The sequence below is a fragment of the Primulina eburnea genome, chromosome 1, assembly GCF_022965805.1.
Source record: "Primulina eburnea isolate SZY01 chromosome 1, ASM2296580v1, whole genome shotgun sequence".
Lineage (NCBI taxonomy): Eukaryota > Viridiplantae > Streptophyta > Magnoliopsida > Lamiales > Gesneriaceae > Primulina > Primulina eburnea.
The window spans coordinates 4,106,531-4,129,531 of NC_133101.1; the positions used below are offsets into that span (position 1 = coordinate 4,106,531).

General features: G+C 33.7%; 3 protein-coding genes across 5 annotated transcripts; all 3 read right to left on the reverse strand.

Annotated features, from left to right (window-relative positions):
- Positions 1–1,820: 1,820 nt before the first annotated feature.
- LOC140823047 (membrane-associated protein VIPP1, chloroplastic-like) lies at positions 1,821–10,610 on the reverse strand. The gene is made up of 11 exons (XM_073184136.1): positions 10,394–10,610; positions 8,427–8,551; positions 8,221–8,331; positions 5,365–5,429; positions 5,207–5,288; positions 3,853–3,927; positions 3,580–3,650; positions 3,410–3,492; positions 2,725–2,789; positions 2,368–2,442; positions 1,821–2,020 (listed from the first exon to the last, which is right to left on the reverse strand). Exons 1-11 carry the CDS (start codon positions 10,521–10,523, stop codon positions 1,904–1,906), a joined length of 999 nt encoding a protein of 332 aa, XP_073040237.1. The 5' UTR covers positions 10,524–10,610; the 3' UTR covers positions 1,821–1,903.
- A 905-nt stretch (positions 10,611–11,515) lies between these two features.
- Positions 11,516–13,258, reverse strand: LOC140823052 (uncharacterized). Its single transcript, XM_073184144.1, has 2 exons — positions 12,586–13,258; positions 11,516–11,902 (listed from the first exon to the last, which is right to left on the reverse strand). Exons 1-2 carry the CDS (start codon positions 13,120–13,122, stop codon positions 11,840–11,842), a joined length of 600 nt encoding a protein of 199 aa, XP_073040245.1. The 5' UTR covers positions 13,123–13,258; the 3' UTR covers positions 11,516–11,839.
- A 1,548-nt stretch (positions 13,259–14,806) lies between these two features.
- LOC140823055 (U1 snRNP-associated protein usp106) lies at positions 14,807–22,416 on the reverse strand. Of its 3 annotated transcripts, XM_073184156.1 has the most exons (13): positions 22,189–22,416; positions 21,709–21,761; positions 21,429–21,597; positions 21,285–21,348; positions 19,720–19,799; positions 19,481–19,628; positions 18,941–19,002; positions 18,675–18,737; positions 18,271–18,329; positions 17,883–17,964; positions 16,109–16,152; positions 15,786–16,016; positions 14,807–15,029 (listed from the first exon to the last, which is right to left on the reverse strand). In XM_073184156.1, the coding sequence occupies exons 1-13, from the start codon at positions 22,333–22,335 to the stop codon at positions 15,011–15,013; spliced, it is 1,221 nt and encodes a 406-aa protein (XP_073040257.1). In that variant the 5' UTR covers positions 22,336–22,416; the 3' UTR covers positions 14,807–15,010. The 3 variants fall into 3 exon arrangements, 1 of the variants encoding a protein (XP_073040257.1); XR_012116139.1 differs by lacking the exons at positions 14,807–15,029; positions 15,786–16,016 and adding an exon at positions 18,097–18,143 and having other exon boundaries at positions 16,103–16,152; XR_012116136.1 differs by lacking the exons at positions 14,807–15,029; positions 15,786–16,016 and adding an exon at positions 18,097–18,146 and having other exon boundaries at positions 16,103–16,152.
- Positions 22,417–23,001: the final 585 nt, after the last annotated feature.

The window sequence follows — 23,001 nt, forward strand, 5'->3', positions numbered from 1 at the left end:
ATGAATTTTTATAGTTCTCCAATTTTTGAATTGGTTTTATGTGAGCCGGTCTCAAGGATATATCATTCAGATGGGTCACCGGTCAATTTTTTGAGTGAAAAAACAATGATTTTTCATGATTAGAGTAGGATATGAGACATGTTCCTGTGAAACAGCCTCGTAGGAGTTTTTATGCAATTTTTATTTTAAACTTGAGTAAATTAATATCCATTAATAACTTAAATAAACACGACTAATAAAATTGAAAATTATAATAAAATTGTGTCAATTTACATTTATGTCGTTATTTTCGTTAAATAATATTAATAAATAAATGTCTTTTTTTTGTTCGTTTTCAGGTATTAATGAATTTTATAATAATTGAAGAAAAATGAGATTTTATTTTTGGAATGAAATTTACAGTTTTTTTAAAAAAATTATATCTTTAATAAAATTTAAAATAAGCGACACAATGTCAGCAGCGTAACTCACGAAAACTTCACAGGAGTTCACTCATCCCAATGCTACTCTCACTCTTGCACGCTTAACCTAACAAAACTGAATGATAGTGAAAGATTTATCTTTTAGTTCGAATATTTATGTTAAAAGTTATATTTGTTACCCACGACGTAATATTTATTTATTATAATTGTGATTTATCGTGCAAAGCCCTATACTAAGGAAATGGTGAACATAATGAGGATTGCATTGACGTGTCTGTCAATTTGCCAAATTGTAAAACCCTATGCATGACAAACACAAATAATAGTTTGGTACAATAAGAAAACACTTCAAAAGAATCAAAATGAGTTTAAATTAGTTTTATGTGTAATAATTACTCTTATATACATCAAATGAATAGAAAAAGAGAAATAAAAATGAATTCAAATCGTTTTTATGTAAAACAAATTACCAATACACAACCCAAGTTTTAGATCACAATAAAAAAAAAATGTGATCATTACTTTACTTCTTTATGTTAAATGTATAGAATAACAATCGCAATTGAAGATGAGAATGAGATCGCAATAATAACATTATTTGGAAAAGTTTCAGCGTCTTTTGATGGATGTTCTATTGAAGATTTCATTCAAATTCATGACCATATATAAGATAAAACAAACAAATAACTTTATATCTACATAAATATTGCATCTAACAATAAAAATTTTCAATGCAGAATTTACCAAATAACCCATATAAAGATTCGCTAAATCAACCAAACTCCACACATTCTTGTTCAAGTTGGATAATTCAGTGGAAACGTGATGAAATGTTAAAAATTGTGGCAGAAGCTATTGAGATACATGACAATTATCCAACAACAAATGTCAATATCAAGAAACGGAGATCTCAGAAGATTATCAAGACAACTAAACAAGGCAGTGTAGCACCAAAGGTAGAAAAATCAAATAAAATAAACATCAACAAAAACATGAAGATCCATGAAGACGAAGATGAAATAGAGATTCGAGATGAAGAACCAATTGCCGAGTACAAAAAAAAAAGAGATAAGAAGATAAAAGCGACAGACACACAAAAATTTCAAGAAGTCTTCAAATCAAAGACAAGAAAATGTGATGATTTCGATTGTAACCAAATAATTAATTATTTATCTATTAAAAGTTATTCTTATTTCAAAAATAATTTAAACATATTTATATAAAATTATCATATACAAATTATTATATTTCTCAACGTGCAACGCACGTGCATTTATCTAGTATAATATAAAAATCAGAAAAAAGAAAACATTTTTTACAAAAAATACATAGTCATATCATGAAATGATGCAAACCATGAAGGACATATTAACAAATACTCTGAAAATTAGAGAAATCTAACAAAATATTTATTATATATAATAAGATATATTATAAAATATAAACAATGCATGAAACAAGGAGAAACCATATGCAAGCTACTAGTATTCTTTGGCTTTTCGCCTTAGTTCATTCAGCTCCTTTTCAACTTCAGGATCTTGAAACTTTAATGCAGAGCTTGTGCTCACCGCCGTTCTCCCTTCCGGAAGCTCTCCCTTCTGCCCAAACACAAATGACAAAAAAAGTTCAATCATTCAAATATTTCTGATCAAAATACAAAAGCGACGATGGTGTCTCGGAGGTGAAAAGAGAATGGGATGCATCACGAAATCAAATCAATGTGGTTCGGTCACGGACGCTTACAAACATGACAGTGCCTAGAAGACAGACTATTAATATCTTTTAATTTATCATCGCCAATTTATGTAGCTGAAAATATGTGGGATCGTTATGGTAAATCTTTCAGAATACATATGTGTCGTCATCATATCTTGAAGTTTATTAGATTTCTGACAAATAATTTATCACCAGAAGAAAAAGAAACCGGGGTGAGAATTTGAGATACCTTTGTGCTTCCAGATAATTGTTTCTTCAAGGCAGCAAGATCATCATCAACCGAAGAAGTCTCTAACATGGCAAACTGCAAAATGATGATTTTAATCGATGAAATCCAAATTCTGCTGATAAAAAGTTAAACACAGTTCAGAACCACATAGATATCACATTTCTGGTTTGTATATAGCCTATAATCAGCGTCACGCGACTGGCCAAACCAAGCACGACGAGTACAGGACTACAGGGGAACGCATTATCGTTTCACATGGAATGTTAGAGTACGACAAATTCACTATGATGCTAAGAGAATGAAGAAATGTTAACTTTGAGAGTTGAGCTATAGATAAATACAGAAGACAGCAGCTACCTTTCCTTCAAGTTCGTCACTGGTAAGCTGGTTAAGCGCTTCCGACTTAGATTCCAATGTCAAAACTGTTGAGAGGAAAAAAATTATTCTTCTCAGGTACTAAATCTTTCAATTTTTATTTATCGGTGTCAGCATACCATGGAAAAGCTACGATGAAGGAATTATATGCAAATTATAATTCCAGTAAATAAGATTCAACTAGAATTGATCCAACAAAATATCCTGCGTTTCAGAGAAAAATAGTCAGCTGGGGAAATCGATAAGAACACCTGTCTGAAACCAGCTGAAGGACAACTTAGGTTGCATTTGGATGGAATTATTTGCAATGATAAAAAGATTTTTAGGATGGATCTCAACAAACTCCATTTAACGAGCAATTTAAAAATGTAAAGAGAGGGATTTCAATAGTGCTAAAATGAGTGAGATGGATTTAAATCTAGGATTTGAAATCCTCCAATCTAGATGCGACCATATGGTAAATTATTGCCCTACAAACAAACATCTTCGTAAATCCCATTGAAGGACGAGTTTGTGGTAAATTATTGCACTTCTGAACCAACCAGAATTCTTTGTTTTCAATGAGTGAGTCAATTTTAAGAACCTAGCTTTTAATCCAAGAACGAACATTTGGAAAGAATAATAGAAGCCTAAATCTCTTGGAACAAAAGTGTGAAGGTCACTTTACCTTTTTCCTCCATCCTTTCGAAAGCTGACAAAGCACTGCTTGTATTTACATTCCCCAACATCTCACTCACTTTTGTTGCAGTCCTACAGAGAAGGTAGCCAGCTACAGTCAATCAGTGTAAATCGAAAAAAAAAATGAACAGGCAACAGCAACAAAGGGTAAGAACAAACTTGGCAGATTGAGCTCTTGCTTTAAGCGTATCTTTTTTAGACTTCGCTTCTTGTATTTTGCTTTCCAGTAGCTGGCAAACAAGAATTATATGTATCAAGATGTAAGCACGGGCACATTCATGGATGGAAAATAACATCTAATGTTCGGTTATCATGAATACAAGAAAACGGCTATACAAATTGTCACCAACTTAAAAAAGGAACAACCATTTGTAAGATAAATATCCATTCAATCGACATCGTTGTAACACAATAATAAATATTGTCACCTACCCTTGTGTTGGAGACAAGGTTATCAACTACATTTTTCTGCTGATCTAGCTGAGCCTTCAATGCAGTTGCATTATCCTGCAAGATTGGTCACAACAAAGTGAGTCAAAAAAGAACTTACATATTATCGTTGCATAATATTAAGCTCTGATCCACTACAAAGACAATGTACATACTCGAACTAGAAAATAATGAAGAAATGTAACTTTCTGTGTTATGTTGTCAAACCTAACCCAGAGATCAGAGGGACTAAATGCTTAACGATATTGATCCTTCAAATGTATGATAATGGCATCTGCAGACGGACTAAGACCACAACTAGAATTTTATTTAAAATAACACATCAGACAGAAATTCAAGCTGACATGATCTGAAGATACAATCTCACTTCTCACTAAAAACATAGAGTAAGATGAGTTAGATTTAAAAAGAAGAAAAAGAAAATAATAAGCATGATATATACTATACGATTACCATAAACATATATAACAGATCCCCCACACATTATGTCCAACACTCAACTCCAGACGGACATTTAAAAGATTATATTTATATAAGCTAAAATATCAGAACCCTCACCTCTACACCAACCCAACACATGCAATAAACCAAAATAGAAAAAAAGGAGAACAAAAAAGGTCCTGTCTATTATCACACGGTCCGATTAGATGTCCCATCCAATTACACTATTAAAATTAAGACCAAGGGCGGCTAGGTTTTTAATCATAAATTTTCATATTTCAATTTGAAAGTATATTCTCCCCAACAAAAGTTCACCTCAGTCATGGTCATGTTTAATCCACGGCACCAATGTTATCTTTAAGGCAATATATAGATTTGCTTAACGTTACTTTTTTACCATTCTTTTGAGGTTATTTATGTGTTAACACAATTTTTCTTATCAGGGATGCAATTGAAACATATTCATCAGCTGTGTAAACTAAAAAGTGCAAAAAAGCAACTAAGAACACAAAGCACTTGGTCGCGACTAATATGGTCTAAGTTCTATTGATTCTCTATTTTCACTAGAGCTAGATTAAATCTTATATCCATGGTAAAAAACTTAGCAAGAGAAGAAAGCAAACCATCTAGAATTAGTTAATGGGATCTTGAAATATAGCATGTACCTTGAATTCATTGAATAATAGTTGGTTTGCTTGAATCGTGAACTAAAAAAATAACCAGCTTTCGCAAATGAACTTAGATTGATCCTAGCAGTTTAGATGGTAGACGGTTCAATAAACTTAGAATACAATAACATAAATTGTTAAACATCTCAAAATAAGTTGCTTCCAGATTTTTAACAAACCAAGAAATTCTAAAACGTCAATTTTAGGGAGAGATGGGTTGCCCTTACAGCATAAGATTTTCTCCGCTTAAGAGCTTCACGAGCAAGATCCTCATCACCCTTCCCAAGAGCAAGTTGCGCTCTGCGATACCTGTGTTCAGACCAACAATGAAGCAACTGCTTCAAGGAGATGCAAGAAGTAAAAATGAAAACTCCTTGACGTTTACCAATCTTCAGAAGCTTGTTGGGCAGCTTTATATTTGTTCTCCAACTGCTTTTGAGAAGCCAAAACCTACATTAAATACATGCTCTGATAAGTTTGCGCTACTTGTTTCTCTTTCTTGTAAACTTTTAGATTCATTATGTAATCATAAAGAAATGCATGTCTAGAAATAATCAAAACAAAGAGGATAACCTATCCGGTCAGGACAAGGGGGCATCCTGGGGAGAGACTAAAATTACGTCCAAGAATATTTGGTTGATAACCTTAGTTCCATAATAACAAAACAAATGAAAGCTGGATCCTCGAGCAAAAGAATGTGTATTTATTTGATATTCTCCAACTCAAAAAAGTTACAAATGCTTTGACCCAAACACAAAAAAATGTCAGTAGACATGGAAGTATTTTTTTTATTTTTTTTATTTTATTTTTGCAATTGATGACCTAAGGATATATAGTGATACTTTCTCAAAATCCTAGGTTTATTGTTAGATAAACAGCATTCCTAATTTCAAAATTAGAGAATTTTTGATAATCTAATGCATTGCTTTTGTTTAAACATAGAGGAACAGTATTAGAGATAGAGAAAGTGGAAATATTCTACACTGTCACGCGGTCATGACTTTGAATCCAGATTAAATCAACAACTGAATTCTATAATTCTTCCTCTCCTTCAAATGTTCAGACTAAATCAGTAAATCTCCTGATCTTGGGATTCAAATTGTTCATAAAAAAGGTATGAGACCCTATGCCAAACATCATGTTGAGAGCAATAATTGTCCTTGTTGGGTAGAACAATCGAAACATGGTGCTTGAGTTGTTATACGGTTTAAAATATTTGAGTTGCACCATTACCACTAACTATAACTTTGGGTAAAACGACAAGCGTTCAATCCTACAATTGGTATCAGACCCAAAGTCCGGGTTTGATTTTCATTGATTGCAAGGATTGCAATTATTGGAAAAAAAAGATTGTTAGGTGCATTATTGTCCTTGATGGGTTGAGAAACTGAAACATGGTGCTTGAGTTGTTATATGGTTTAAAAGATTTGAGTTGCATCATTACCAATAGTTATAACTTTCGTTAAAGCGACAAGCGTTCGGTCCTACAAATCCCATGTCTAAATCTATCCCCTATGAAAAGGTATCTTTCCTCACAACCGTTTGATGAAGAATTTCCTCATAATGTATAGGAAGCTCTTAAAATTCCAAAATGAAAGGAAGCAGCTCTCAAAAGATGAGAGCTCTTGGGAATAACAACACTTGGAGTGCATTGATGCTGCTAACCAAAAACAATGTAGGTTGTAAATGGATTCACCATAAAATATAAAGATTGGTGGATCATTGTAAAGATACAAGGAGAGACTTGTGGTCAAAGATTTAATTCAAAACTATGGTGTTCATTACTTCAATTCGAAAACTAAATACAATGATACTAGAAGATACCAATGATTAGCATGTTGTATGTAAACTAATCTACTTATCTCATACACGTCCTGATTGTTGTTTGTTGATCGTGGTAACTCAATTTATACGTGTTTCTAATAAGCATATTTCCCTCAGTGTGTGAGAACACCTTTTGCGTAGTTTTCAGAGATCAGTCCTCACACACACACACACCATCACTACTCAAATACAGTCTTGCACAAAGACAATAAACTTGTGTATGTAGTCTTTGACACACAGACGTCAAACAACTGTTCACTGGAAGGTGATGCCTTCAGTCTAGACTAGGAGTTCAGTTAGGCAGTGGGTAAGTCTTAAGCTGGTTAGGTTATTACACTTGTTGTAATCAATCAAAATCTTTTAAAGGATCCTACCCGAGGTGGTAGAAGGGGTGACGTAAGAACAGTTGAAATCTCTGAACATCCATAAACATATCTTTTGTTATTTCTGTTTAACTGCTTGTTTTTGTTCTTAACTGATTTGATAAGTTTAGCTTATATCAGTTCAGTTCTGTCCATAACTGAATTGATATAAGCCAGAACTGATCCCATGTAATTTTCAATTATCCAGTAGAACAAGAAATAAAATCGATAAGTTTTCTTAACGAATGATTATTTCGAGTGTTCCCGCTTGGTTTGTAACCAAACTCGATCTAATTCATCGGTGCTTATATTCTTAGAACTCGAGCTATTGCAGCTTTTGAAAAATATTGTGTTTGAAGCACCTCAAAGTACCCAGCACACGATCCTTCAACAACAAACAGCAATAAATGTCACTCATAATCTAGTCCAACATGATTAAACAAAACACATAGAGAGTAACATTCACTTTATAAAGGAGAAAATTGAAACTAGAACAGCATGCTTGCCATTCGTACTAACAGCACAACAAACAGCCGATATTTTGAGCAAAAAGCCTTGTAATACCTGAATTCAAACATTTAATTAGCAAGTTGGGCATTAGCAATATCCAAGAACCAACTTAAGGGGGTGTGTCAGAAAGTTATGGATTATAAAAACATTTCTTAGTAATAAATTCCTAACTTTCAGTAATAAGAATAAATTCCAAAATACTTTATTTTGTTTTTTCATTACCAGTTTTGTTCTTATTTTATAGGGACAGAATAGTTATTCCTCACCTATAAATATGTTATGTCTTGTAGATGAATGTATCAACAAAAAATGATAAGTTAACTTCTTTACCCAAAATAGTTCAATATTGACGCTTAATGATTGACTAGCAGTAATATGTCTAAATTTCAGCTTTGTATAAAAATTTAATATTTAGCAAAATCTCCAACACATTGTAGAAAAAGAAAGAGAACTAAAGGGTGATGTTCAGACGCTATCAAAACGAATTACTTCTCCTTTGGGGAAAACATTGAAAAATCAAAATGTAATTTTGAACTGCGACATACTTGTGCTGTAGCTTGACGCATCTTGATCAAATCATCATTCATTTCAAGTACAGTTTGATCCAATATTTTCTCCGGGTCCTCGAAGGTGCTTATGACAGCATTTGCGTATGACTATGATAAAAATAGACAAAATACAGTCAATAACATAATAGAAACATAAACGCAAAGGTGAAGTACTGATTAGATTCACAGGAATGCCAAACAACCTTGACAACTCTAGTAAACCGATCAAAAAGGTTCATTTGAGTACCAAGAGCACCCACTCTACCACTCCTACATCTAGATCTACTAGAACAACGTAGACGTATTCCAGAATATTTTGGAGTACCCACTGCAGAAAAGAAAAGAAAAAATGAATTAGCTCCATGATAGTTTAAAATTATATGTGTAACACCTTAAAACACAATTAGAGATCAAATACAAACATAATCATTGAAGCAATCGAGAATACTTAATCATAATAACGTAAATTATACCTGCATAACAAAAGGAAGGTGTGCATAAGAACAACTCATAAACCCCAACACACACACACACACACACAAACAACTCATCATGCCCACGAAGTGGGAAAATAAAATGTGTCATATAGGTCTTGAAAACCAAGGAAGTAGAAGATGATCCAAAATCAGAGGGCCAGCAGAGGTCGTACATTCATGCAAAATTTTGGGATAAATATAAAGATTAAATACAGCAGATCATACACAGAAAATCTTCATGACCTCGATCTATGATAATGAAAAACACCAGTGGAGTCAAGCACAGTCCATTTGTTACATAAAAGAAATCATCCTAAATTATATATCAAAGTTGTCAATGAACTTTCAACAGAGTAGATCAGCCGATAACATTTTACTAGCTAAGCCAGGGCATCTGATTATCACCAATATTATTCAAAATTTTCAAATAATGTGAAGATGGTAACAGCTTTCATCGATAATGAAATCTTATAACAGTATATGATGAGCCTGTAGTTTGATATATTAGGGATGCGTTTGGACGGGATGATTGAAATTTACATAATAATTTGATAGATAGATGAGAATTTGAGATATATAAAGGCTTAAAAAAAGGCAGCGGAAGAATTTAATATTCGATGAATTATTTTCTATTATTTTAAAAAAAATCATTGAATTATAATTTTTCTTTTGGAAAAATCATTGAATTATGATTAGCATCAAACATAATGAATTTTGATCACGAATCTTAATTCTTCGATTTCAAATCTATCAATGCAAACAGACTCTAAAGGAACAAGCAAACACGAATTCTATTGTTATAAACCACAACACTCGTTCCATTTTGACTCCCAAGAGTTTCTGTAATACAGGATGAGAAAATTTATGATCTAGTTGGGAGAATGTGTGTGCGCCAGTAACTCAAACTGCAAATCATAGATTTGAAACTTCATTATAGCAGGGTGTGATTTGGCCCAATCCAACTAGGCAACTAGGGGATATTGCACATGCATAGATTTGAAACTTCATTACAGTAGGGGGTGATTTGGCCAATCCAACTAGGCAACTAGGGGATGAATATTGAATGAGTGCTGCTATGGATATTTCAAATTTCGCATAACATAGACCTTAGAAACTCAAACCAGAGTTAGACTATAGCCTGCACATTTCTTTTGAACTTAATCCACATCCACTGTGGATACAGTCGAAAATCATAAACTAAAGACAACAAGATTCAGGAAACACAACCCAATTTATTTCTTGCAGAGCAGCACAAGAAGGTGAACGCGTGCAATATTCCTCAGAGGATAAGCAAATTTAGAACTCTCTCACCATTATTCAATCAGATGTACATTTACAACTAATATACCACATGGGAGACCCACAAACATTCAAGTCATAGACTCATAGCAGTCTATACAAACATCCAATCTTAACAAAAAAAATCAATCCAAAACCCACAAACAACGATCATTTACAAAACAAACCTCCCAGTAAACGAAAAATAAAATTCTTGTCCAAAACAAAAGGCTAAAGCATATGATAGTTACAAAAGCAGTACTTCTTTATCAACTCTCCCCATATTCCATAATCCCATTAACAATATCGAAAGTACTCCACTAGTCAAAATCGCCAAAACTTCAAATCAAACTACTCAAATTTCACAGTTAACTGCGAAAGAAAATAGCCATACAACCGAAATGCAGAAGAGTTACCTCCATGGCCAAAGAAAGCATGCCTGAAACTGAAAGATTGTAGCTTTACAGTAATCACACCTCTGTTGGAGGAGGGAGTATCAGGAGAAGTAGCCATGTTTATCCCTGTGATTGGCGCTCTTACTGCCATTGCTCCGTGATTATTAGTTTGTTTCTTTGTTTGTGGTTCAATGGGAAGGAAGGAAAGTAGAGATGGATGAGATTTTTGATTTTAATTTGTATTTCTTCCATACTTTCTTTTTCTTTTTAAGAATATTTTTTTCTTTCCTCATTTGTTTTTGTGGTTTATTAAAATATTGGGCCTATCACAAACTTGATCCGATGATTATTGGGCTGATCCATATTTAATTAATGGTATGTGGATCATTCCAAAAAATATTCCAATATGTGGAAATTAGTTTTTTCGTGAATTATATTTCTATGTATGATATGAAGTAATTTCCTCGTAAAAATTTAGAAATTATGTTAAAATTATACGAAATAATTTTTAAATAAAAAATATTAATATTATATTTAAATTTAAAACCCAAAAGTTGATTTTGTGTACGATTTTTTTAATAAATAACAAGAATAAACATATGGGTAGGACAACCTTTTGTTATTTTCAAATTTTGCGGTTATTTGCACTTTTTTCTTTGATTCGATTAGGTCCAATATGGCCATATACCAAGGCAGTTTTACTCTGCAACCCTAATATATTAGATAGAGAACATTTCGATATTAAAAACAAATGTTTAAACAAACATTGTTTTTTTGGGTAAATTGAGAAATAGGAGCAATCCAACCGTATCACGTCTTATCTCATGAAATAAACTGTGGTTTCACGTGTCATTATATTTCAGCCCCATCCCAACCTCTATTAATGCCAGATTGCATGTAACAGGATTAAAATAATTGACACGATTCTTTCTTCCTACCTCAGAATCCCAACCAACTAATGACACAACACAATCCAAGGGCCGGAATTTTTTCTGGCCCAATTTTTATTTTTTTTTCCCATGAAGTGGAATCCCAACCATTCATATGCGGTGTGTGCACTGCTCCCACACCCAAGATCGAACGAACCGAGCTACGAAGCCCTGATAATTAAGGGCACGAACTTTGACATCCCAAAAACGAAAGTGTAAGAAACATGAACTGTCCATGCTTATAGAAAAATGATGATGCTAGCTTGCAGTTCAACAATATAATCCACCTTTTCACATTGCATAAAACTTGGACACAGGGACACACACCTATACACAAGAAAGTAAGAAAAAAGAAAGGGCAACGCAAACATTTATCTTTGCTACTATACAACTCAAGACATCAAAACCACACAAACCATGTCATCAGCATCTACTCCATGTCCTTCAAATCTCAATGATGCAAATGTGAATCACCACAACTCTTCTAGCATAGCATAAAGCTCAAGTTAAAGTTCAACTTGGATCGAAAGTGTTTGCCTTATGAATCAGCTATCCGCTCCTCACCTGCAAAAGGTTTTCTCCACAAATTTCCAGATTCATGCTGCAATAAGAAAGTGAATACTTTATAAATACAATAATATAGCTTACACATCTCACCCAATGGTAATCAAAACGAAGATATTTATATGGAAATTCACTAGCTGGCTGACAACTTTACCAAATAAATCTCAAGCCTCTTAAAGAAAATCATTTTCATGGGTTTGGGGGCTTGTAGATTTACTCGACTTCTTTAAAGGATTTGTGTATTACAGAGATTGTGTACCTATTTCAAGAAACATGCATCTTATCGAAAAATTCAAACGTACTGCGTCAACCAGCACAACAGCAAACCCTTTCTTGATATATGTCACAAATGGTCAGCAAAATTTCGTTATTCTAGATACAACGAAATGGGATTCTTTGGAGATAAGATTATTAAGCTTAAAAATTGATGATGTGCCTGAAATATTATTCCTAGATCAACGAAATCCTCAGCAAAAATGAAAACTCGAGAGCAACTTTCAGGGGTCGAGCAATTCATTAACTACCACAAAACATTGTATTTTCTTTTTTGAATGGCCACATTAATTGCATATGCTAATTGATAAATTAATCGCTCACAACTAAGCAGTTAAATTGAATGGCACGATTTGCATAAACCCTGAAAATCCTAATCCAGAAAGTTAAAAATATGAAAGGATAATTTGCTAACGGTGGGAATATCTGATCTACAGAGATACAAACCTCAGCAATCCTCCCATGATCATTAAAGAAAAAGACCTCATTTCCTCGTCCTTCCCCCTCCTCAACAGCATCACAATCCTTAGGCTCCTCAAAAAACGACAGCGAAAACTGCTTAAATACCACCCCAACGTCAAAGTAAATCAACCCAGAGCTCGGAACATCCACCTGGATGCCCTTCACAGGCAACCACAAAAACAGCTCCTGAGCTGCAACCCCAGACAAATTAGCAATCTTCCCGTAATTGACGAAGCCGCTAATGTTGAACGTGTACCTGACACGCGTCTCGAATTTGGCGTCACAGGGGGACGGAGGCAGCAAATGTAGCTCGAACCGGCCGGAAGCGGGGTCCAGAGAGAAATCGGAGATGCCCTTCGGGAAGATGCCCATCGGCAGGCCGTTCGACTTAAGAACGTCGTAAAAAGACCTCGCCGTCGAGGAGTGGGGATCGCTGGGAGAGAGCTTTTCGCCAGCCATGACTACGGTTAACGCTAAGATCATCGACGATGCGATGAAAAACGGGTGATTGAGCGTAGACATTTTTGAATTGTTCGTGGAAAAGGGGGGAATTTAGGGACTTTGGGAAAAGGATTCGATTTGAGGTTAGGGTTTAAACTCCACAAATGCCGAGATAAATTAGGGATTCCCACTTTCATGAAACATGTTTCGGGAATTTTAAAACGGTTGGAGGAAAATATTGGTTATAATATTTTGTCGAAAATCAATAATTTTTTTTATTTAAAAAATTATAATTTTTTTCTATATGATATATTATTTAAAATGTAAGGTTAAAATAATTTTTGAAATGTTAGCATATTTTATTTCTACGTAAAAAAACAGAGAGAAAATCATAGTAAATTATTGAAGATGACAAATCATTACGGAAAATAAAAAATATAGATATTTTTTAGCATTAATATTTTAGTTAACATTTTATTACATTGAGGAATCGAATTCATTTTCGATAATCCAAAACTAGCCATTAAAAAAACAATTGATATATTCATCAACCATTTTCTGAAAAAATTAAACTTTTTTTTTGGCTTCATCTCCATGTACTATCTAGTAAATAATAATGTATATTTTCAACTCCTAAGGATATCCAAATTGGTAGAGTAAGTGTTTTGTCAATGGTCAAGAATCGGGTTCTTCTTACTAACACTTTTTTGGATGAGCTTATCACACAAAGGTTGTTCAACGTGGTTTACTTGATTAGCGTAATTTGCAGGTTATTTTATTAGCCCAAGGTTTATTCAATGTATGTCAAAGAGTAGCAGTTGCGTGTTTCCATGGAATAAAAAAAATTGTTTACTATCAAATTATTAAAATTTTGTATCTCTTATACTATATTTTCTATCATCTTACATGCTCATCCATTTAATAATAGTATGTCGTAATTCTTTCATATTTCATTTCATCAGTATCTTAATTTTTCGAATTATTTTCAAATTCCCAATATATTTCTTATTTAATAGACAATATGATACAAAGATTGATATTTAAAAATACTAATGTATCTATAATTACGTAATCAGGTTAAATAAAAATTCGATTCGCTTTCTGATATAATTGTTTATACTTAGTATGCGACTCGTTACTTGGGATTAGGAATTAAAAAAAAAAAAAAAAGTCCCATAAATTAGATATTAAGTTAATAAGAGTATATTAATAAAAAAAAATAAGTAAAAATGTAGCTAAAATTCATATAAATAAATTTTAAATAAAATAAAATAAAATAAAATAAAATTTTGTTTTAAAAATTTATTTTCTTAATCTATGTTAGATAACAATCCTATATATTTGGAACATAAAAAAATACTCTTTCTCACTCATTTAGACTTGTATATATTTCACACATATTAAAAGAGTGTTTGGAAAAATAAATTTTGTAAAGCACTTTTTCATTTTCCTAAATAAAGATTTTAATATAATAAAATATATATACATATGATTAATGATATTAATTTAATAAAAATAAATTGATAAAAGAATAAAATAGATAACATTAAATATAGAAACTAGCCGAATTTAAAATAAAATATAACCTAAATAAGTAGGACGAAATGAGTATAACTAGACGGATGAGTCCTCTTATTATCCTGTCTTGTTCCCCTAGATGGTAAAACTCAACCCCTATCCCACCCACCCGCCCCGCGTCAACATGTCCATTGTGTGCCAGTTCAATATACCGATGAAGCCATTTTCCAAACATGAAAATTCCCAGTTAAGAATAAATTGCAATCATCTAGTAATCATAATGCAACTCAATCCGACAATACGCACGAAACCAATCTCAGTTAGTTGTACAGCTCAAACAGGTAAAACAAAGCACTATCTTCGCATAATAACCATCTTGTCCAATAATCTAAGACTTAAATTTCACATCCCTTCCGTACAAGAAATCGGGCTTCGCTTGTCCGCCTAGTATCTAGTATCGATCGTGACGCCTGCAAAGCAACCAAAAATGGCACATTCAGACAAAAAATTCATTGATTACAAAAGGAAGAAGAGCATATATATATATATATATTGCTAGGTTGACGAAATATACAATCAAGGGATGTGAAACAAAGTGAAGGTACAGCAAGAATTTACCTTTCTTGGACGAGATAATGCAAGTCACACAAGGGAAATAAATTACAACAGAGGAACCAAAAATTTTAGGGAATCATGCAGACACCCAGGTTTTTGTACAAGCTACTCTATCTTTGCTTTAAACGTAAAAAAAAGATCTATGATGGCCAGCCCAAATCAGTGCATCTCGAGACCTGAAGTTTAATTCTGTCTGCCATTTCCTCGAGAATGCAAAGTATTTGTAGGTTGATATTTTTCACAAGAATGGCTCTTTTAGAAGCTAACTTGTTATACTAAAATAAGCCGAGATGAAACTGACTCAGAAAATAAAAAATTAATTAGGGACCAAGCACCATATATATTTAATTTGGCAACAAAATTACTGTCCAAAAAGCAACGATCCACAAGAAAAATTGACTTCGATGCCTCCGAGATATAATAGCATGGGTAAAAATACGCTTCATTGAAGTAAACCTCAGATTCATATATAAACAAGATAAGTTACATCCAGACAGTTCATAAGCAGAGTAGGAATCAACAATGTAATGACAGGCTAATCCCCAGACAAGGCATATTTAGGAGTGAAGCAAACAGAAGCAACAAGCAAAGACAAGGCACGTGTAGAGAACCTGTTGCGATCATAATCCCTTGATCGTTCTCTTGATCGAGAACGAGACCTTCGGCGACTCCTGGAATCATAGCTGCGAGAAACATTTCTATCTCTTTCACGCTCTCGCTCACGGTCTTGGTGCCTATCACGATCTCTGCGGTCGTAATCCCTTCCATGGTCACGACTATCAACTCTATCGCGATCCCTGCTAGATTCCCTTTCACGCTCCCTGCTTCTCTGATCTCTGGATCTGAATCAATACCAGAAAAATATTACTCAACCAGTGAGGAAGAAACAGATGTGATTTTGTATTGAAACGCCAGAGATCATATTGAAATCAACCTTCTCTCTTCTTCATAGGCTTTTTGTTTCTTGTCTCTCTCTTCCTGGTAATTGATCACAAAGAAACACATTTCATAGAATTTAAATTCCACACACGTGATACTAGACATGGCATCTAAACAAATCAATGCACATAAAACAAGTCATTCCTTCATCAATTTTAAAAATTCAAACAAATAATTGTACTGAACTCGTTCAACCTCTGCTTCTCATAATCAAGACGAGCCAAATTATCAGATAAAACAAATATTTCTACACCCAACTGCAAAAGAATATGTTCCTATTACTCCATAAAAACACAAATTAACTCATCACACGTATTTTTCTTTTGCAAAACAGTTTGGAATTGTAGACCAAAATAGCAAAAATTCATGGTCATGACTCACGACAGATAATAAGGAATAATACCAACTCCCAAGCAAAAGATAAAGTTCGCTGGTGATTGATGCATACACACCAAAAGGGACACTAGAATGATTTGATTAATATGAACCTATGATTCACTACATGATCAAAACTGAGACCATATGCAGCAACACTGCCGTAGTGTGTATGACATGATGGTACTTGGTATGAGTATCAGAAATTGAAAAATGCAGATGATGGTATCCGAAAATTGGGACACTTTTCCATAATCTCGGTCCTAAAATAGTTACTTCCACTTTCCTCAACAAAATCCAATTTCCATCATTATTTCATGGGTTTTGTCTCAAGTAGAACTTGCTCTTCTGCAGGTCTTCATGTAAACTTAACAAACAATTAACAAGTTCACAAGTAGCACTTGTCTAAAGAAGAAAATTAAACCAAGACCAGGCATACTCAATCAATGACAAATTCCTTGCTATTTCCAGCATGCATACCATTCATCAATACTTTCTTCACCCCTCTCTTTTACTTTAAGATTCAACAAAAGGAGAAATTTAATATTTTCATTGTTCTATAGGCATTGTCAGTAATTAATGGTTTCAATGCAAGCTGTTTATATTCAAAGATAAAATCTAATCTAAACACAGATGCGGCAATAAATATTGAAGGATAGAATACAAAATTTTAATTAATTGTAATGATCTACGGAGGATGGAGCAAAAATAATTAGCCAATGTGACAATATACCAAACAAATAGAAAATTGTGACTTCCATCTTTCAGGGCCGCAGGCTTGACCACTAAGCCTACTCATTGGACCATGTGGATGTGCCATGGTGGTCTAGTGTAGGCTCCACAAGTGTCAGTGGTAAGGGGTAATGATGAAGTGAAGCACTGAGATGAAATGAACGTGAAGAACCTGATTTGATTTCTATCATGCAAATAGCAAGGACAATCTGATTCTAAAGATACTACATCATGTCTTGAGCTTGTTCAAAATATTGTTCAGCAGCTGACTAGAACATGCAAAATGACATTAAAAAGCGAAAATTGCCTGAATTTATCATTTAAATAATCATGGCGTCATTTAAGCAAAAACTCACAAAAGCCTTGCACTGAGATTTTCTATAGAAAGAGTTGAAAGATCCAATCAGCAACTGAAGCAAAATGTTCAGAATAACATCTTAAGTAAAGCAGCAGGGAGCATCTTTTTTATAGAATTAATAAGATTGCTAAAAGCACAAGCATAGAGAACATAACTTCTATATTTGACAAGAAAAAAAACACATTATATACTGCTAAAAAGAATATAGTAAAACTAATTTTTTACTTTAAGATGTCATGTTTGATTATCACACAACACATTTATTCAAGTAAAAAAAAGAGTGGATTTAAGTTGATAGTAATACCTGGAGTTCAGCCAATTTTTCCCGAATTTGCATGTAACCTAAGTGAAGCTTTCCGCCAAAATGATCTGCTAAACGACGATCACTGAAAGACACAGAAGATCCACCATTTGTTGTCACAAGATTAAGCAACAATGTCATGGAGATGCAAACAGAAGCCGGTCAATCTTTATCTACAATAGCATGATCAACAAACATGAAACAGAAAATAACGCACATTCTGTAGCTGCAAAAGTTTATCCGCGTAAAACTGGGCCCATAAGCCTGCTGGTGACAAGGAGTTATAATTTCCAGGTCAAACACTGAAGCACCCAAAAGCCTTATAACTACTTATTCCTCCTAAAAGCTACAAATCGCATTCTACAGCAAAGAAGTTCGAGAAAAAATATACCTGTCATAAACACTCAAGAATGCTCCACAAATGTCACAGACACGAAGCTTCTGATCAGTCTGTAAAACAACAATAATGCATAACAATCACATATGTTTTTACATAAAACTTGTTTTTTTATATTCAAAATCGAAACAGCAGCCCTAACAGGTAAATATGCAAAAAAAATTGAAATGCTTTGTTAGAAAGTGAATACACAATAGCAAAATTTTGTAGGTTTGAACAAACAAACAAATTCGTAATTATGGAAAAGAATCTTTTGTCCAGAATTTTCCATCAATTTTTTCGTGAGTTTTAACAATTAACATCTGGTTCATATAATTCACCCAGAAGCAAAGAAGAATTAAGGAGACATCAACAGATAAGGAAACAAAATATTCAGAACACGGATACGACTAACTTACAATTCGCACATCGGCAGCTGTGTACTTTGAAGGATCTGCCACAGGTTCCTGACGTGCTGGAAGCTGGTTAAACAACAACCAAAAAGTAATCAAATTCGAGCACACATATCAAAATAGTAAAATTTATCAGGTGAAATGGAAATGAAAATAGTAAGTCGCAAACATAACAGCGAGGAAAAGCATAATAGAGTGATAACATAAACATATCTTTGTATGTGAGCTACAGACCACAAAAAATTCAAATATTCAATCAAGTACAAGTAAACCTTTTTAAGTGCTTCAGCCTCTTCCAAAGCTTTCTGCGCTTCATCTACCATTCCTTGTTCACCTGAACAATGCACAAACAAATTGGTATTCAATACAGTCTCTAATGCGTGCAGCTCATAGCGAAAGGTTGAAAAATATGTTTTAAAAAAAAGGACAAAAACAAGAGAGGGGGCATTTCTCAGCATGACTATCATTTCGCATAATTCATTATAAATTGGATAACTTAAAGGATCCTTCAAGCACGTCCATTAAAGAAAAACTAAAGCATCGTTTTTTTTTGTCCCCACAAAAACAAGTAAGTTCCACTAGCATTGGAAAAATGGAGATCAAGAGTAGATGCCAAGGAAATCTGCCATATCTTCATTCTAAATGAGAAAAAAAACTTCTGATCTTTGAAGTATAGTTAACCATAAGAAAATTGAATTCAGAAATCCTGGAAATATAAACCATCAAGTATATGTCATCGATTTTTACAGCTTGTCCATTCTCTGAAGTCAACCTTCATAGTATTTATGTTTTGATTGACAGAAAGATCTTACCAAGATCTTCAGCTTTCTTTAACTTCTCGTTGATCATTTCTTGAATGCGAGGATCTGAGACAGCTGCAGGCAAGGAAGTCGCAGTGTTCGTGGGGGGTTGGGGAAGGGATGCACGATCTTTGTTGAAAGCATCCAAAAGAAGCATCGACTGTCATCATAGAATATTCATACTTTACCCACCCCATGTTCACCATCACTATTTAAAATAAAAAAATGGATTATATTAAAACCATACAAACCTGGTTGTCTGCTCTTTTAATTCTTAATTCTTCAACCTCTTCTAGAGCTCGAATCTTCATGTCTGTCTTGCCTTCAAGATCTATAAAATCAGATCAATACCATCAGATGAATATCAGAAGGACAGCCAACTTAATGAGAGAAAAAAAGGGAGCTTCCTTGTGCTCCACATATTCTTCATTGGATTCTAGGTAATTTTTTGAGTCACTTATACATATGATCAAGTTAGAAAGGAATATTTTAGGTCAGGAGAGGAAAACCATGATGGGATTATTCACAAACTGATGATTCTCTGTGTTTAATTTCTATCAACCTATCAAATCTTCAATGCTCATTTTGAGTTTTGACACAATCAAGAAAAAAATTAATAGACATTCAACTAAATAACTATACGTCTACCCCATGGTTACAATCACAAGTAATATAACATCACATTACGAGTCACAAATGGAAAATTCAAGATTTGAAGTAGTACACGCATAGCTGTTGTTGTCACCATTACACGGCACTAACATTTGTCATTTCTTTTCATCAGACATAATATAAAGGCATCAGAACAATATGCATCCCACACAAGGTTCTTCTTGTCTTGGTTTTCAAATCTTACAACAAACTAGTTGGTAAAACTAAACCGCATTTTCAGTACTCAAAAATAAAAATAAAAATAAAAATAAAAACATCGTATAATCAACTCTAAAAATCACGACTTAAATGCCTGAATATATTTTCATAGCATGTTCTTCATATTTGTAAGTCGGCCATATCAAAAGAATTCAAATCCAAGTTTAATAGTGAATATAAAATGCATGTTTAACATGTTGACTTGAGACTGAACCAAATAATGCAGAAAATCAGTTGCTAAAAGACAGAACCTTGCAGAAAGAGACTAAAATACACTACAAAAAATATTATGAAATCATAGTCTGATCTATTTCCCAAGAATAAGAACATCCATCAATCTCTCAACCCAGATAAATAAATGTTGAAAGTTTCTACAGTCAAATTATGGAAACCACTAGGAAGAATTTAACAGAGAATCAAAAAGATATTGCACTACCCAAGCAGCACAAATTTTTGGCACCAATCTAAAGTTTCCTAGATGTTCTAGTTCAAATTATCAAATATTCTTTCAAATTGTTACAAACTAAGACTTTTAGTTTTCATGAAGAAACAATACAAATATACCTTTCGCATGGACATAAAAAAGTAGCTTCCATCAGTTTCTGTTGAAAAAGTAAGATGAACACACTAAATTCTCAAGGGAGAGACATAAAATCTCGTTTCACAAGGCCAAGGGGGAGTTAGAAACAAAGACAGCTAAATATTTCATCAAGAACACATAAACACTACTAAAACCTCAGAGCCTCGATTCAAATTCAAAATAACGAAAAATATGAAAGTCACTGAAATGCAAAAGATTTCATACATCATACTGAGTTACTGGAAAATCCTTCAAGATCTTCCTTCCGGCTTATATGCAAATCACGAGATGAAGATTGGGAATCACTGTCCCCACTAAGATCCACAAATGACCATGAATACCAATTACAAACACAATTAGACTTACCAAATTGATCAGCCTCCTTTAGTTTCGCTTTGATTTGCTTAGACAACTCAATATTCTCTGGTGTCTGAGGTGACAAAAGATTAAATAATTACAAGGTTCAAGGGAATGGGTCAGACATAAAAAACATTGCAAAAAGATATATACCTGGGTGACTTCGGTTACAGAGATTGCAATAGCTGCTTTAGCATCCTCTTCATCAAGTCTCCTCAAAGCCCTGGAGATTTTACGATCGCACTCAACAATAAGCCTGTCTATAGTATCCTCCAAGTCTTTGTCATAATTGTCAAGACCTTTTGCTTTCGCTTCCTCGTATCTGTGTAGAAGTCAAAGTAACAAAAGGACATCCAAACTAGAGGTAGGACGATGTGATAACAGCATTCTAACTGGTGCACCATAGATTACAAAAGTACAAAAAAAAGGATACTCTTTTCTCAGCGGTAAAGAATGTATCTTGGGGCATGGTCCTTTGTCCATTTTCTGCATCGAATTCAAATAATTAAACAAAAAATGCACGCTTGAATTATCAGAAACCGCAGGAAGTTCAAACTTCAGACAAGTCGTTTAGTTAATTTTCTTCAAATCTTCGAAAGTTATTCAGGCGCGGCTACAAATATATAGCCACGATAAAAAAAAAATACAAATAAAAGGCGGAAGCAGCAATACGTAAAAACTAACTTCCAGACTTTCAGAAGCAAAATCAGGTCACAGCACATTTAATTTTCTTCGAATCTTCGAAAGTTATTCAGGCGCAGAACTACAAATATATAGCCGCGATAAAAAAAAAACAAATAAAAGGCAGTAGCAGCAATGCGTAAAAACTAACTTCGAGACTTTCAGAAGCAAAATCAGGTCACAGCACATTATTCATAATACGAGAAGAAAAAAAAAGCAATAGAAAAATTACCGTAAGCTGGAAAAGCTCGTGAGGGCAGATTCCGGCGAGGAAGAGCCGGCAGACATCTCGATCGTAGTATTTTCGTGTCACCTCTTTCGAGTCGCCATTCCGATTCGCTCCCATCAGCACGTCCAGCTGTTTCCTCAGCGCATCCATGGCTTCTTCTTCGACCTAGTTTCACTCTCCCAGAACTACCTCAACAGAGGTGGACCGTGGATCAGCTGTTAGGGTTTGGTTTGGTTTATTAAAATAAATTAATTGATTATTATTTTGGCTGCCTGTGAGGAATTACATCTTAGCCCCTAAACTTTTGTTCCATGTTACTAATTGGCACTATAAAATGATAGTATTCATTTCCCATCCTTTTATTTTCTGTGTTTAAAGATTTGACCATAAAAGCATTAATTTGTTACTTGATCTTACACTCCAAAAAGTATACAAAGCTTTTTCTATCAAAACGTTTGAATTTGAGTTCAAATTTACATTCTAACTCTTCCTTAGATCATATTTTAAAGTTGTGTAAGACCAACACGAATGTCATTTTCTGAATTAAAACGCACTCAAAATTACTTTCGATAAAACTTGTTCCAAACTTATTTATTAACATTTTATAGATAGCAATCAAGTCATGTGATTTATATACTACGAAATTAGTTGAGAAATTAACTCATGAAACTAAGGCTAAAGCACCAATATACATTGTTCACGAGAATTTCGTTACCTACTTACACGACAATTATACTCCATATTTATACTGAAATGTATATTGGCTTGAGCTCCCTACTTGAATTAATAAAAAATAATTGAGATGGAACTACCTCA